Below are 17072 nucleotides of genomic sequence, written 5' to 3'. Positions count from 1 at the left end.
CTTACCTTTGTATTCTGAGCCAGGCGTGGTCCACTGTCATGGTTTGCTATGCAAGGATCATCTATTTTGCTACCACCACAGATTGCATTTACTGATCTTTTCTTCTCCTTATTCATTTTCTCTTCTTGATAATAGATCCCCCTGGAACTGGATGTCAAGGGTGGGCTCACCCCAAAGAAGCCTATAATTCTGCAAGTTGTGCCTCGGACTCGCACAGACTCAGAAGAGTAATGGCAAGGGACCTTCCAAGAATTGTTAACCTATGAACAGTCATTCTGCATGCCTACACAGTTCTTTTAATGGTTTAGTGCCTTCAGTCGTCTCCCATTTAATGTATATTGACCACATTGTTTGTATCCGCTCATTTAATTAGAACAGACATCATTATATGAATGTTTTCTGATATAAATGTTACATTTTTACAGCTTTCTAAAGCTGCATCTCATACTGCCCCTCACAATAAAAAGCAGAATCAGAGCAAGTTATGTAGATTCTTTCAACATGTCAGCTCTGATATCCACTCTGTACAAAACATATGTATATATTGTGTTTTGTCAATCACTCTTTATATAATGCCACATATGTATTGTCTTTATACTGTTGGGCCATTTCTGGTATTTGCTGTGAATATAACACATGTATATATTGCATTTTTTTTCATTTATCTATTGTGTTTACCCCTGGGTTGATACTAAATTAGGTCCAGTGGGATCAGTTCCCTACCCACAGTTAACAAATTTAAAATAGAATAAAGAAAATATTGTAGCATTTTATTCAGATAGATAAAGGGGAATAATAATCTGTTTAGGCAGAAGTTCATGGGCCTTATCTGCTACAAATTAGATTTGTCATTTTGATTGGCTATGTACTATTTAACAGTAATATTAGATTTTGAAAAGATGGTCCTACACTTGTAAAAGTGTGTCTCTGTGTGGGGTGCTCCCCCTCACCCTATGGTTCCAGCACCCTTAATAGTATTTTAACCTTGGTATGTCATTCCCCCTGTACCCCAAATGTCTGCTCCTTACATACAATAACTCCAAGATTTCTGTACCTTGGAGGAGTGGGAGTAACTTTGATGTACCACAGCTTTGGACTTAATATATCTACTTTTTACAGTGTCATGCTATTGAGGATATCACAAACAAGCCCTCCTGAATATCCCTGGGATTGGATTCAGAAGATCTACCCAGCACACCAGTGTTAGTCTATATTGAACTGCCCTCTCTGCTTAAAAATATTTACCGATTCAGATGAGGGAGGGCTCTAATGGAGTCTTTGTGAATAACTGTTGTTGAGCTACATTAAGATGCAGGGCGACTTGGCACAGTTGCCCCTCACTGAATGGGCCATCATCCTGCAACCTGACATTGCAGTGAAGGTTGGGGTTATGGCTAGCAGTACAGGTCAGTGTGCAACTGGGTAAGAAGTCATATTCTAACAATATGAACTGCAGCAGTTACTACATAAACAGGCGTAGTGGATTCTCAGTACAGTCCATCCATTAAAGTTGTGCCGTCTGCTATAAATCGCATTGTGCAGTGATGAGCCAGAGGACCTTTGAGCTGCTGCTTCTGCTTTCTAGCCAGAGCAGACACTAAGCAGTATGCACTTAACCGCATTTATCCATTTAATCTCTGCCAGGCAACTTTATTGCATTTAACTGTAAGGTTCCTTTCATCTAACTGCATGTTTCTCTGAACCCCCTATTGTATTCCGACAGTTTTTTTTCCTTTCTTTTTCCCCCTACATTAAGCTGTTAAGTATGTTAACATTCTTTAACCAGAAGAGCAGTGAAACTTATATTTTTTAAAGGCAGACAATGTAGTGAGTATGTAAACACTTTGTTATAAAAATAAGATGACAAAAAACAATAATAAAAGTGCTTTCACTGTGTAAACAAATAAATTTGACAGACTTATTGCATTTTATTCAGTATTTAAAGTATATTGTTGCAAATGCATTTGTTGCACTGCTAGTTTAAATTACAGACTCCAGTAGAAAAGTAATATTATCAAATATATACATTTTAATTCTGGGCATAAACAAATGTTTTTAATATTTCAGAAGCTGTAAATTAACGATCATTGTTTTGTCTTTGCATGATTTTTTTTTGGAAAGAAGAAATTAATTTATAAGTGAGTAGTTATATTAGAGAAATAAGAATGTATGTTATTTATATTTTCCCTTTAATTACATTTAAGAATGTATGTTACTTCTGTGCTGTCTCTAATTACATATAAGCACATTCATTATACTATCTTCTTGCTGTTCTGGCCAGGATTCAGATACATATAAGCACACTGTGTGATCCAGTTTTTAGAAGGATTATTCAGTTCATTATGCTAAAGTGATTCACAGAGTACAGTAGTAAGACTCCCATCTGTAGTGCTGTGCAGTAGGGGCCTTGGCATAATGGTTAAAGCGTATACCTCACAGACAGAAGGTACAGGGTTTGATTCTCACCTTTGGTCACTGTATGGATATTAGCAGAACATGTAAGGGGTGGGAGGTTAGCATAATGGTTAAGGTGTTTACCGTACAGGGTTTGATTCATACATGGGGTAATTGGCTAGGCTTAAAATGGCCAACAAGGGCAGTTAGCCAAGTATTAATCTATGAACCTATGTACCAGTCGTGCTGGCAAAGACATCTACAAGTTCAGCAGCTCAGGGGTGTGGATAATGCTAATTAGCTATGGTCACATCCCTGGAATTTTTCACCAAGATCAAAATAGCACATTACAGTGATTCAAATGATAGTTATTTGGAGAGTGAAACAATACAAAATGTGTGCCATCTTCTGAGGGCATACAGTCATTCAGTTCCATAACAGGAGCAGGGCTCAGAGACCAGTGACAGGCAAATAGTGAGGAGTTGTATGTGTGCGGGTGTGAACATGTGTCAGTATGTTTGAATATTTGTGTGTGCATTTATGTAGGTACCTTTGCAAGTCCATTGTGTGGGTTGATAAAGGGAACACTAAGGTAATTATCTGTATAGGTGCAGTGTTTGATTCAGTGACATAATGAGCTGCTAATGAAATGCAGCTCCATACAGCTTTATCACGTCTCTCATTTGCATAACATCACTGCTGTGCTATTGGACACTGCAGCACTGCCCACACATTACTGGCAGCAATATGTTTTCCGAATCCCTGTTTATATCTACAGATCATCTATTGTGCTATTGTTTTCTACCCAATTTGCTTTTGGAGCTTTGGAGAATAGTATTATGAAAAGTGTATGTGTGTATATGCATATATATATATATACACACACACACATACATACATATTTTTTTTTGACAAATATGAACTGAGGAAAGTTAAATTTTAACAATATACTATGCCAATTTACTTTACTTGTTAATGTTAATATTCCAATAATATTCAACAAAAGCATTGTGCATTCATTTATGATGATTTCTATAAACAGGTCACTGGACTGAATAAGGATATTTTTTGTAATAAATTATTTGTTCAGAATTTTAGTGATATCCTTATGATAGGGTTTGTTGCAAAGTAATGCAACTTGGAGATTCTGCAGGTTTCCGTCTTCCTTAGCTGTAATGACTAGTCTTGAACTTGTAATATAGTAAGATTTATCACTGGTACTATTTTATTATATCTATAAATAATCATGATGATAAAGTCAGAAAAGTCTTATTCCATTAAACAGTTCCAAATCCCATTAATGTGGTCTAGTAAAAATGGTGCCTTTTTGTAAAATTCCAGGTTATATTTAATAAGTATGTGGTTGGACATCCAGAATGTTGGATGGATTTCTGTTCCCGATGCTGTCAACCTTAGTTGGGGAATTATGACAGGATCAGTGGAGTGTTCTACGGGGTTAAAAAGATTGAAGCATGTTATTACAGTTGTTGCTGTCTGTTCATTTATTTGTCTCCCCAGAGATTAAAAGGTAAGAATATAATACGTCAGCAGAGGGAGCACCTGTAACAGAGGATTAAAATCCTTTCTCTGTAGCTGTGCAACATATGTGTGCATCTGTTAGGTATGTGTCTGTATATGCCAGCATGTGGTTGTCTGCTCATTTTTGTGTATTTTCATATTTGATGATATGTGTGTGTTCACATTTGCATGTGTCTACATATGAAAACTCCAAAATACTTTATTCAAAAGGCTTTATGGCATAAGTAAGCAAACTAAAACTCCATAAATAAAGCAGTGGGGCAATGTTTTTAAAAATTTATTTTTGCATTTTTATCCTTAAAGACTTTATCAGAATAAAATATACAAACTTCTTGCATTAATTAAGTAGCCAACCAGAATAAATTTTGTGTTAAAGCCAACTGATAAATACATTTATTTAGAATTTATTGCACTTTTCTCAACTTCAGCAAGCTTTTTGTAAGATAATTGAATCATTAAGTCCTGTTGCGTAAAGCCCTGCATGCAGCTTTACCTGCCATTCAAATTATTTTTTCTCAAGTAGGCTATGTCATGTTCCACCATTTCTTCTTCTTTCTCCCTTGTCTTTAGTTGTTCTGAACATGGGTACTTACTTTAAACCCCAAGAACTGTATTCTTTATAATTAGTTTGCCTTGTTGCATTACTCCTACAGTTTTTTCTTAAACATACATTAGAATTTATGTAACCTAGTCATACTTTTTGAAATTCCAATCTGTAAAAACACTGTGCATCCAGATATCTTATCACAGACACAAATGCTGCTGCTATTAAGCTGATATGACTTGTTTTGAGAAATTTGTGTCACTAGACTATGCAGCCCTATGAAACAATCTAGATTGTTCCAAAATTTGAAGTCGTGCCCAGATCTTTTTATGTTTGCAAGACACCTGTGTTTTTTAGGGACAGCATGTCAAACTTTCTGTTTATAAACTTTAAAGAGTAAGTTGCCAGTCATGTAATTTGCATGTTGGGTATCATCTCTAACACTTAGGGATTCTTGTTGGATGCTAACTTAATGTTAATATATATAAACCATTTTATGCATTTTCCTCAATTTCATGCATTGTCCATGTATGTTTTTTTCTTTTTAACAATTTTCATTCACTCCAACATTACATAAATTGCTCAAATCCTGCCCATTGTCTACGTGCGTTATTCCCACAAATTCTATTTATTTCTATGTAATTTGCTCCTTCCTTTTATCCTACATCCAGTTCTTTTACCTCCTTTACAATATACAGTATTTTAATTATGGTTTGTTTAGATTTTAATTACCATTTTCTAGTAATTACTTTTGGCAGCCAATAGTCTTACTATGTCTAGGCAGTTCAGAACCTTTATCCCATCTCAAAAGAATAATCTCATTAGTTACAATCATTTTCTTCCTCAACATTTCTGACAAACCGTTCTGCACATAATTTTTAAAATCTACCAGCTTGTTACATATCCAAAAAAAAAACATGCAAAGCTATTATGTAGAGCTGGTGTTCCCAATTACATTTCTTTCCCATTACAGCAGCAGCAATTGCTATTTACCTGATTGGATGAAGTTTGGTTGGGGTACAAAAATAGCCATTGAAACATTTCCATGTAAAACTCTTAAACTTCTGAATTTTGTTGTATATTTAGGAACCACACAAATGTTCTCCCACTGATCCTCTGTAAACTACTTTTCCATTCTTTCTTCCCAATCTTTTCTAACTTCTTCTGACTGAATCTTGTCCTTATGATACAGTGTATTAACATGCCCTACTAAGTTTCTGTTCCAGATTCATCTAAACACTTAACCAGAAAAGGCCTTTCCTTTAGGACTCCCCTATCCCTTTCTCTTTGGCTGTACTCTATCTGTCACTGGTAAGAAGGCTCACAATAAGTTCATTCCTTCAATATTTTTTCAATAAATGCTAGCTCCCTCTTGCCTGTTTTCTGTTCTCCTACTTGCAGTCATTCCTATTGGTAATCTCCTTTCTCCATTCCTGTGTTGGCTTAATTCTTAGAATATTTTATAAATATAATACTCTTGAAGGGTGCTAAGAAATAACAAAACATCTGAAACTGGTGCTGAGAAAGGATCAGTGTTCCTGCTCACGGCCCAAATAACAAATCTCTTCCACTTACCGGTGTTGACTTTTTTAATGGGACCTTTTTGAGAGGCTAGATGAATTTTTCAGACCAGCGACTTAAGCCTCGAGTGTCTCATTAGGGTTGAAAGTGGAGAAGCCAAGCAGTTAATTTGAAGGTTCAAATGTTCAGGTGCTGCATCCGTGACTGATGAGGAAGGAGGTCCTGACATGGCTCCAGAATCCAAGTAGGACATTTCAGATGATACCATAGTAAGGAGAATCACACCTGATGAGGCCAGAAGGGGGGTATTGAGGAAGACTGAGCTCTTCAACCTGCTTGCCTTTCTTGTCTGAAGAAACTTCAGGATGAGCAGACGAGGAGGCTAAGCATATAGGAGACCTGGGGGGCAATCGTGGACTAGTGCATCCCTTGGGGACTCCCCAGGAGGAGGGATCAAAGTGAAGAACTTGCTGCATTTGTTGTTGAGGTGAGAGAGGCAAATAGGTCATAGTAAGGTTAACCCCAGTGGCTGAAGATCAAGTTCACCATTGATTGATTGAGGGACCACTCGTGCAGAACCAAGAGCAATCTGCTGAGTCTGTCTGCCAAATCATTGGTTTCCCCAAATATGCATTGCAGCTACAAGGTGGTCAGAAGATTTCACCCATTCCCACATCCTTATGGCCTCCCTGAACAAGGGTTAAGAGCGAGTTCCTCCTTGTTTGTTGATGTACCATACAACAGACATGTTGGTGTGTAGCGCAATAGTCCCCAAGGGGAGAATGTCCTCAAAGGCTTGCAGTGTTAGTAGGATTGCTCTCATCTCTAGGACATTGATATGCAACCTGGACTCGATAGGGGACCATGTGCTTTGGACCATCTTCCCATTATAATGCCCCCCACCTAAACTGGGATACATTTGTGGTCACGGTGGATATAGGGGGGTTATTCAAGAATGGTCTGTCTAGAATGACATTGTCTGACTGTATCCACCAACTGCAGTGATGCCTGCAAATGGGAGTCAACCTGATGTAAAGGGAGAAAGGCTGAGAGAGGATGGACCACTGTATCACTAATGTCCACTGGAGAACACGCATGAAAAATCTGTCAAGAGAGATTAACAAAATGGCTGCTGATATGGACCCTAGGGTCTGCAGGATCAATCAAGCTGTGGGGCTAAAATTTCCTGTACCTGATTTCTCAGAGTGGTTACTCAGTGTGAAGGAAGAGAAGTTATCTGATCCCTTGAGTTGAGCTGCATACCTTTAAATTCCAGGATCTGTACCAGAGTCAGGTTGGACTTGCTCATGTTTATGTTGATGCCCAGAGAGTGTGATAACTGAATTAAGTAATCCCTGGATTGGATTAGCTGATGCCTCATAGGAGTGGTCTGGAGCCAATCGTTGAAGTATGTAAACACCTGGAATCCTCTGAGCCTCAAGTGAGCCGCTACCACTGCCATGCATTTGGTGAACCCAAAGGGCAGTGCTCTGAATTTGAATTAGTATTGATTGTCTCCCAGCTGAAAGTGCATATATCTCCTGGACTGCCTATTTTGATGTGATAGTGCGTGTCCTTTAGTTCTATCAAGCACATCCGGTCATCCTTGTGCAACTTTGACAGAATGGACTGAACCGTAACCATTCAGAACCTTGACTTCTTTACATATTCATTCAACTTGCTCAGATCCAGGATGGGTCTTAGGTCCCCTGTCTTTTTCTGCACCAAAAAGAAGCAGGAGTAGGTTCCAAATCCTCTTTGTTCAGTTGGAACCTCTTGGATGATTCTTTTTTGCAACAGTTTTTGGATTTTCTGTGCTGCCTCTTCCCTTTGACTGGGTGGCACATTGGGGAGGCTTTTGGAATTTGGCAGAAGAAGAGGAAAAGGGAATGAATAACCTCTGGATATTATGCTTAGCACCCAACAGTTTTGAGTTAACTGGGTCTAGGCTTTTGGGTGCAAAGCTAGTCAGCCCCCGACTGCCTATAGAGACGAACAGTTGGGCAGCACTTCAGGAGTGCTGGTAGGCTGATCAGGAAGGGATTCCATAAAGCTCTGGTTCTGTGGACCCCCTCTGCCTCTAGGGTGGCATCTACCATCAAACCCTCCTCCTCTGCCTCTAGAAGAGGGTTCACTGCTCGAGTCCTGGAAAGGTCCTTGGAATTTGCAAAACCACATTTTCTTACCTCCACATTGGTTCCTCAAGAAGTACTTTTGTGGGGTAAAAATTTGATTCCAACAGCAGAAAGGGTCTTCCCATCCTTTTCACTGCGGGTAAGTGTATCTCAAACTGACTGCCCAAAAAGGGAGAAGCCATTGTAAGGGGCATTCACAAACAATGCCTTAATAGGCTCTGCAAAATCACATGCCTCATCCAGGCATGCCTCCTTAGGGAAAGTCCTGAACCGGCTGCTTGAAAGGTGCCCTCAATTGTATGTGAGATTAACGTCATTGATGAATTGGCAATGTACAAAAGACTAGTCAGCTTGGGAGAAACTTTCTTAAATTCCTCTGCAGGCATGGACTCGGAGAGAGGCTGACAATTCCTTGATCAGATCTCTCTGCAGCTCAGGAAAATGAGCCAGGTAGTTCAACACCCTCAGTGTAAAGGTGGCCAAGGCGTAGATGTGCTTCCCAATCCTGTCCAGCACTCTAGACTCCATTAGGTGGACAGACATTAGCAGTTTCTTCTGCCAGCTCTTTCTGCACCATGATAGCATTGACTATGGGACCCTTACTCCAATGTTTCTTGTCTGTGGGGGTACCATAAACCTTTTGGGTCATTTGAGTATGGGCTTAATGGTATCTGGTTCCTTCCATGCCCAGCGGGACACCAAGTCAACCAGGGTCACCCAAAACATAGATGGGTCCATCCTGAAAACCTGCAAAAGAACTGACCCCTCAGAGGAAGGAGATAGGGAAGACCACCCACCTTTTTGCTTCAGGATCTCTAATATGTCCCGAAAGTAGATGTCTTCAAGTGGGGATTGAGGGGATCCTTCCCCTCATCAAAGTCAGTGTCCTCAGTTCAAGACTCCAATGGGATGTCAACATGCCTTCTTTTGCACATCTTGTGCTGAAGAACTTCCTCAGCTGGATACTCTGGAGAAGTGTCAGAAGAAGGGGTTCCCTCCTAAGCAGGGATTTCTTGGAGCCCACTCAGGACAAGAAGACTTGTGGCAGGACAAGTAGGAACAAGGCCTAGATCAGATGAGGGTACTGGGGTGGATTGGGGAATATGTGCCATCAGATCTCCCACTCGAGAGAAAACTCTCTGAACTATCTGCAGGACCAAAGGACCAGGGCAAGTCCTTTCCATCTCCCTCAAAACCAAAACCATCAAAAAGCAGGACTCACCCTGGATCCACAGCCTCCAGAAGGGATCAGACCAGAACTGTTGAGTGCTGAGGTAAGTAGTGAAAAAGATGGCTCCAAAATGGTTGGAGTCGACCTCAGTCCCCCAGACCCAGCACCAACACCACAGTTCTGAGACTCACTCTCCTCCAAAAGGGCTGAAACAGGGCTAGTCAGGGACATACTCTATGTTGAAGAAGAAAGCTTTCCCTGTGCCTAGCCTGACATGCATGGTAGTCCCAAATCCTGTGACTCTGAAACAAAGGGTCATATCAGAGAAGGAGTCCTGATGGAATGGCCAGGATAGCTCATGGATCTGACAGGGGTGGAACCAAGACTGCCCCCATTTGGATCTGGGCTTCATGAAATCTCCTCATCATCCTGTCCATATCCGCCCCAGACCAGCTTCTGGCGGACCTGGATGCAGCCGACAAGGGAAGCTGGGAATGCTTCAGCCTGGAAGACAGGGCAGGAAACCTCATCAAAGTCCTCAGATCCAGAGGTATGGGATCCGATGTTGGAGCCGATGAAGGTGGAAGACAGATGGTAATAATATACCCTGGATCTGTAAGATTTAATGGGGGGGGGGGTAATTTCTTCAAGTCTGAAGAATTCGGATCCAAAGATGACTTAGGCTTCTTGGTTGAAAAGTGCCCCCCAGGGAAACAAAGAAGGACCTCTTTTTAGACTCTATAGCAGTCATAGGAGAGGAGGAGGAGGAAGAAGAAGAAACCACAGAAGGGGTCTGAGCCTCCGGAGCAGAAAGTGAAGAAAGCCCCCTAAGAAGCAGTTTATTCCTACTGTCAGCTAAAGCCCATGGATTAAAGGCAGCACAAATCTGCTTTCAAGTGGTATGCACCCAGACAGTACACACACTCCTTGTGGACATCCTGGTTGGGGATTTTATGCCCACAAGAAGTACAGCGTTTAAAGCCGGGTGCAGGTTTGTCAGCCGTAATGAAAAAAAAAAACTGTCACCAGCTGAAGAAGGTAACAGTTCTAGAAATACAAGTAAGCTTTAAACTCTTAAGTTTTAACTCTAGATTTCTAACTTTAACTTTAAACCTAATCTTAAATTTAACTTTAAATGTAACTTTATATGTAAGATAAGTTTAAACTAGAAACGCTAAAAACTTTTTTTTTGCAGGAAGAAACACACACACACACACACACACACACACACACACACACACACACACACACACACCAAACAAAAGGGACTTACAGAATCCACCTAAGGATAAAACAGCAAGGGAGCTTAGAAAAACTCTGTCTACAGCTTGAGAGTATGAGATCCTTGTCCAGTACGCTGAAGCAGCAAACAAGATCTGAGATACTTGGGTGTATGTAGTGCATTATGAGTAAGAGGGAGAAGCTTGAGAGTGAGATCTAAATCTGTACAATGTGGCCAAGCCAGACCGAAGGTCGGATCTGAGCCCTATCGTGAGGAGGAATGAAGAAGTCAACATCTGATCTTAATGTTGAGGATGAGCTCTGCGCATTAGTATTGCATTATCTGTACATTCAGATCCCTGTTTGAAGCTTCAAGAGCATTTGTCTTTTGATAGTTTAACAAATAATTAGGAATAGCAGATTAATTTGGGTGGAAGATTTTAACACATCCTTATGTTCCACCATGACAGCACAAACTGTAGGCAAACAAAGTTTACACAGTCTTCAAATGACACTATTAACATCAGCCTTCTGGATTGGGTTCATCCATGGTGGTCCCATGCTTTTCATGTAGCTTTTCTTCTGGAAAGCACAGAAAAAGTATATATTTCCAGGGAACTATACATTTGTTAGACACCCACTGAATGTTTATTTTCAATGGTGACACAGAAGCACTGTCTGGTCAAATTACTTGTTTAGAATTGCACAGAAGGTAAATGGAGGCAGAAGGAATTAAACTCTGTATTGTTGGCTACTTGAAGCAGCTCATTAGTAGCTCAGAGCCTTAATGCTTTGTACTAACTGTTAGAGTAATGGATGCCTTACACCCTTTTAAGGCAACCCTCCTGCCACTGTCAGAGCATAATTTATTCTATCAGTTTGACTCATTTGCAAATGGAGGGAGCTCACATTCCATAGATGCTTGTCTCCATCTTCATGTGTTTATCAGTGTTCCAGAGAAAACTGGAGAAATCATGCAAACACTTCTGAGAATAGCATAAGAGGAAGAATGGGCCAGAAATAAAAGGAGACAAAAGAGCACTGAATATAGGGCTATCCTAGATCTCCTTTCTCAGCCATTAATTTGCTCAGGAAATGAGGATGACAGCTTTAGGCATTTTTAGTTGTGACAAGCCTTGAAAATACAGGACACAAGGGTTGCTGGACATTAAATTAGGCTGGCAACACATGATGCACCTACAACATTTAGTTCACCTTGCAAGCCGAAACATTGTGACAGATGTATCAGTGCCCTAAAGGACCCAAGCCAAGAGTGTACCGTATTCCTAAATAAATTGAGGTCTGTTTGATGGCCTGCTTTATGAGGTTGTAAACTCTACCTTGCTGGAATTGATTGAGACTGAGAATTTTCTATCAAGGATTCTACTCCTGCATCTCTTACCCTAATTATAAGGATTTTTTTGTGCACCTTGTTTAGAATAAGAAGCTGGATGAGGCTACATACTTTTGAAGGTTGCAAAACCCGGTGACTGATGGCTTTCCATTGAAGCTTTGTAAGTATTTCCCCAGAAGGTAAAAGGGTTTCTACTGTCAGATCCCATGGGTAAGACCTCTAGATAGCTTCTCTTGTGACACAGACTCCTAATCCCAGGAAGAACCATTTATACTTTGTGGATAATCATTCAATCTTGAAAGATTATGTGATCCCACGTATGTTATGGACCTTCATTTATTATGCCCAAGTAGGTTTTATCCCTGCTGAATAAATGAGGGACTGGGGGTAGTAGGAGATAATATTAAACAGAGCATAAACCAGGCGAAAATGCTCTGATAGTCTTCATTTTCATACTAAGAAAGCCTATGACAACCTTTTCAGACCCTGATTACTTGCTGTTCTTAAGGCCTGTCAATTTCCCCCAAGTTAATCTGAGTCTTGGAACTGGTTTATTCTTGAGGACCTTTTGAGATAGTTTATTTGGACCCTTCTCTCTTTTATATTATCCCGTATTGCCTTATTTCCCCTTTGGTGCTAATTCTAGTATTGGACCTACTGCCAATACCTTTAGGCAACTTTTGCTCGGTGGGAAATAAAGTAAGACTCAGCTGAATGGGCCCTTAGCCCTTGTTTTGGCCTTCACTGAAGGATTTCTTAGAGATCCAGGACATTTTTTAGTGGTTTATTTCTATATCTAACCCTGAAACTAACCTTACTAAATTTCATGTCCTGTGCCTTCACTTATTTCCATTGGCTAAGTGTTGGGTTGCTTTCCCCACCAGCTTGTTTATAAGATGCCTGTATTACTTGGAATATACCTCTGTACATCCTTTAAACAAACACAGGACAATTTAAACAAGGTACTGAGTCAATGACTGGGGGAACATACTAACAGCTTGCTTCAATAGTGGAAGCCAATTACTGCTTAAGATGATTTTCTTTCCAAGGACTTCCAAGAAGGCTGCACACTGATCAACAGCTTAATTTCAGCTCTCCCAGTGTGAAAAAAGAAGCTGAGAAATAAGAGCCAGTGATATTGTTAGCTTGAGTAAAATTTGGTTACTTGCTAGTAAGTACTTTGCCACAATTGTCATACCAGCAGAAAGAGTTGATCCTGACAAAACTGTGGAAGAAAGAAAAGTACTAAAAACTGGTGACAACAGAGTGCTTTTGGAAAAAGATTATTCACTGTACACCAGGTAAAAGAGAAACAAATTTATCCCAGCAATCACTGAATGTTGACAGGCAGGTATGAGATTTAAGCTGCTATATCTAACTGCCTTCAGAATATTTCTTCCCTGGAGGATCAACAAAATTTTTGATACAGAACAGGTTAAGGATGAAATAAAGTTTATCCAAAAAGAGTATTGAACTCTGCTTCCTATAAAGCTCATAGAAAGATTTTGCCAGTGAAACATTTCAAGTGTTCTAAAGGAAAATGCTGAGCTGACTAGAAGCCTCATGAGCACCTTGGACTTAAACCAGAGTCTGCTGTTGGGAGATGAAGATAAGCAGAAAGAAAAATAGCAACAATGAAATTAGTGAATAAATGGGAGACTATAAAAACACCAGTCATATCTGCGAAATATGGCTTTGTAAACAAAAAAGTGAGAGGCTGGATTTTTGTTGACATTAAACTTGTAGGCGGATTGTAAAGCACATTCTTCACTTTATGTCATTAATGTTTGAAAAATGTTTGTTCCTATTAATATTTGTATAAAACATTTCATGATGCAAACTGCATATTATACATAGTAAAGAAGTTTTGTGTAGTGTGTATTCAGGGGTATTTTAAATGTGGGGGAGTCTTTGCAGTGATTGTTGTGTGTTAAAGATATTAAAGTAAACAAGTGCTTGTTAATTATATGAAATATAGGCTTTACAGTAAAATACGAAAATGGCTGGACAAAAGCAAGTTTAATGTTAATATGCTGTGATTTTTGGACTGCTTGAGTTGGGGTTGAGTGTAAAAGTGCACTGATTTTTATTATTTGTACAATTAAGATATTTTCTCTTATTTTTACAAGGGTGAATGTTGAAATTAATGCCCTTGGCTAAAGCTGTAAACAATTGTTTTTTGAAAGCAAGTAGACTTGAAAAGTAAGTCAAAGTAAATAAAACAATGAAAAAAGTTCCTTACATCTACAAAGATATATATATTTTTTTCCATTAGCAGCTGTTCTATGGGAGTCAAGAAGTCTGCAGCTGAAGACACTTAACATTCTGTTCTGAGTGAAATTTCATTCCTGATTCCAGGTGTAAGCAATTAATCTTGAGAGATTTGAGCAGTCTTAGCTGAGGAAAATGCAAAATCTAAAGGTACAATGGCAAGCAGTCCAGCAGAAAAAAAATGTAACTTATGGGAAGTGAATACGTTATAGCAGCCTTAGTGTATTTAACAGAATACTGTACAATTTACTTCTGTTTAAAGACAACCAGTGCACTTTATCTTTGATCTAAAAGCTAAGCATACAAGCTTTTTCACATATGGGAGGGAAATAGAGATACAAAAGGAACAGACAGCAACCAGTGTAAGTGGGAACACAGGCTACAACATTCTCTTCAATGTAGGTGACCTTAGTTTTAGGTTAGGTAATGCCTGGGGATGTAGTCAATTTGCAGCAGTTGTTCCTATCCTGAAGGTTACATTTCATTTTTTTGAAGAGGTACATGGTTTTGTGTGTTTCTTCTAATATAGGGGATAGGGTGTTCTGAAAATACATTTAGTTTTTTGTTTTGAGGTATTTTATTAAACCAAAAAGTCTTAAAAATTTAACAAATAGAGCTGAGTAGAAAGAACTGTATATAAGATTAGCCTGCCAAAATTACTATCTGCATGTAACACAAAAGATGGAAATATACTTTCAAAAAACTACTGTGCACAATAGGTGGGAATAGCTATGTTATCCACACTATCGTGGAACATAAATTGCCTTACAAGTATAGACAAAAAAGAAAGCATATTGAATTATATTAAGAATTGCAGATTGCAAATAGCAATGTTGCAAGAGACCAATTTGGAAAGAAATAAATATGAATTTGATGAAGGATTTCTAAATGGATATTCAGTAGAATATCAGGGACAAAGGAAAAGGAAAGTAATACTGTCTGCTAAAGGACTTCCAATAGTGATAGAAGAGGGAAAAAAAACAACAATGTTATATTTATGATAGTAATATACTGCTGGCATGTATTTCTATTCCATCAAAAACTGCTATTATGGAGCTTAAGAAAAATTTGGGAGAAATAATCAGCTTTCAGCAGGGAATATTACTTACAGGTGGGGAGTGGAACTTGATTTGCAAAAGTGTGGAAATATCAAGGAGGCCTAGAAGGGGATATAACAAAAGAGGGTAGATGTTTGAAGACATTTATATAAATATTTGGTGTGGGAAATGTAAATTCAGTAGTAGGAACTTAGAATTGTCATATTATTCCCAAGGTAGAATAACTGAACTAGACTGGATAGAAATTATATTTCTCAAGAGCACGCATTTAACTAAAAGCTTCAACACACAACCAACAACTATTTCTGATCATACAAAGATTAAAAACTAAGATAAGATTGGCACTTTCTCACCTCTATACTGAAAAAAGAAAATAAATTAAGGAATTGGTAGTGGAAATTATTTGAGAGTTAGTAAATTTCTTCAGAAGGAATATCTAGGGAGTGGGATAAATGAAATGGAGTTTGAAAATAGGATAGAAATAAGAGAGAAATGGTTAAGAAGTAATAGGAATTGAGGGGCTGCCAAAGGTTAAAGTATGACAGAATAAGGGGAATTTCATGGAGCAATGGCAGAGTGCTAAAGAGAAAATAAGGAAATATTTCAGTAATATGAATAAGTTCAGAAAGAGTGGCGAAAAGCAACATTTTTATAACAACTCCAGAGCACAAAACTTTTAGTGCAGGGGCTTAGAGTACAGAAAATAGAAAGGGTTTTCCCCAAACCTTGGGATCCTATGATAAGAAAAATAACAACAGATCCTACAGAGGTATTACAGACATTTTGGAAATTTTATGAAAATTTGTGTAAAGCAGAGGAATATGGAAACCAAGAAAGAGCACAGATGGAAATATTTATGGAAGACATAATTATGCCAAGAATAAAGGAAAATGTGGCTCAACAACTAATAGTTAAGATAGGAGAAAATAAGATAACAGTGATGCATAATCAATCTGCAGGTAAGTATCCAGGAACAGATGATATTCCTGTGGAAAATTGGAAGTTAGGAGGGAAGAAAGTGATAAACATCTTGAAGATTGATTTTGTTTAATATTATTTAAAATGAGGGCAAGCACTACTAATTTGAAGGAATGCTGTGGTGGCTGCGTTACTCAAAAGAGTGTATTGATCCATGAGACCCTGCCTAAAATAGATTTTAAACCATAATTCTAAAGTTTTTTTTTTTTATCTATGCTAACCAATAGAATGGGTTATCCGTCCATATCCATAAAGCAGAATTTCCAGTTTCTCATTTTTGTATTGTCTTTTGTTTAGTCTCTTCCCACATATCCTTAGCTATCAAAACAGAATCATTTTTAACCTACACTCCTAAGTAGTTCATTTTATCATGTGCCTATAAATATAAGTAATGCTGAACCAATTTGTGTGGGGTACATAGTTTACAGCTATTGCTTTTGCTTTAACTTCATTAATTGTGAATTCTTAAAAGACTTGAAACTGTCTCAGAATGTCCCACAACACTGAAATGCCATTTTCTTGTTTTATCGGGTACAAACTAATATCATCTGCAAATAAAGCCAACTTTTTTGATTACCATTACCATACCAATTACATTCTTGAATTTCTAAGTCCCTTATTATTTTTGCCAGTGGTTCTGAATATAACTCAAATAATAAAGGGTAAAAATGACAACCTTGCCTGGTCCTCTCTTCAGACACCTTATCAGAGGGGAATGCCCCACTTTAATTTTTGCCTGTGATCTTTCATATATGATTCTAATTAAACTTATTACTGTGTCAAGGAATGCAACTACTTCCATTTCCCTACTCTTAAAATCCCAGCATACTCTGTTGAATGCTTTCTCTACATCAAGATCCACCAACATTAGTGATATTTTCTTAAA

General features: G+C 38.6%; 1 protein-coding gene across 1 annotated transcript in view; it reads left to right on the top strand.

The window, feature by feature from the left end:
- Window positions 1-1908, top strand: part of LOC122816597 (cytochrome P450 3A30-like) — a 451471-nt gene extending 449563 nt beyond the window's left edge. Inside the window, exon 13 of the mRNA XM_044089497.1 lies at window positions 136-1908. Coding sequence (XP_043945432.1) covers window positions 136-231 — 96 coding nt within the window. The 3' untranslated portion in view covers window positions 232-1908. The remainder of the gene's footprint in view (window positions 1-135) is intronic.
- Window positions 1909-17072: the final 15164 nt, after the last annotated feature.

This window comes from Protopterus annectens, chromosome 12.part0 (assembly GCF_019279795.1).
Source record: "Protopterus annectens isolate FY-2018-M chromosome 12.part0, PAN1.0, whole genome shotgun sequence".
Taxonomy (NCBI): Eukaryota; Metazoa; Chordata; order Ceratodontiformes; family Protopteridae; genus Protopterus; species Protopterus annectens.
This window is presented reverse-complemented; position numbering and strand designations above follow the sequence as displayed.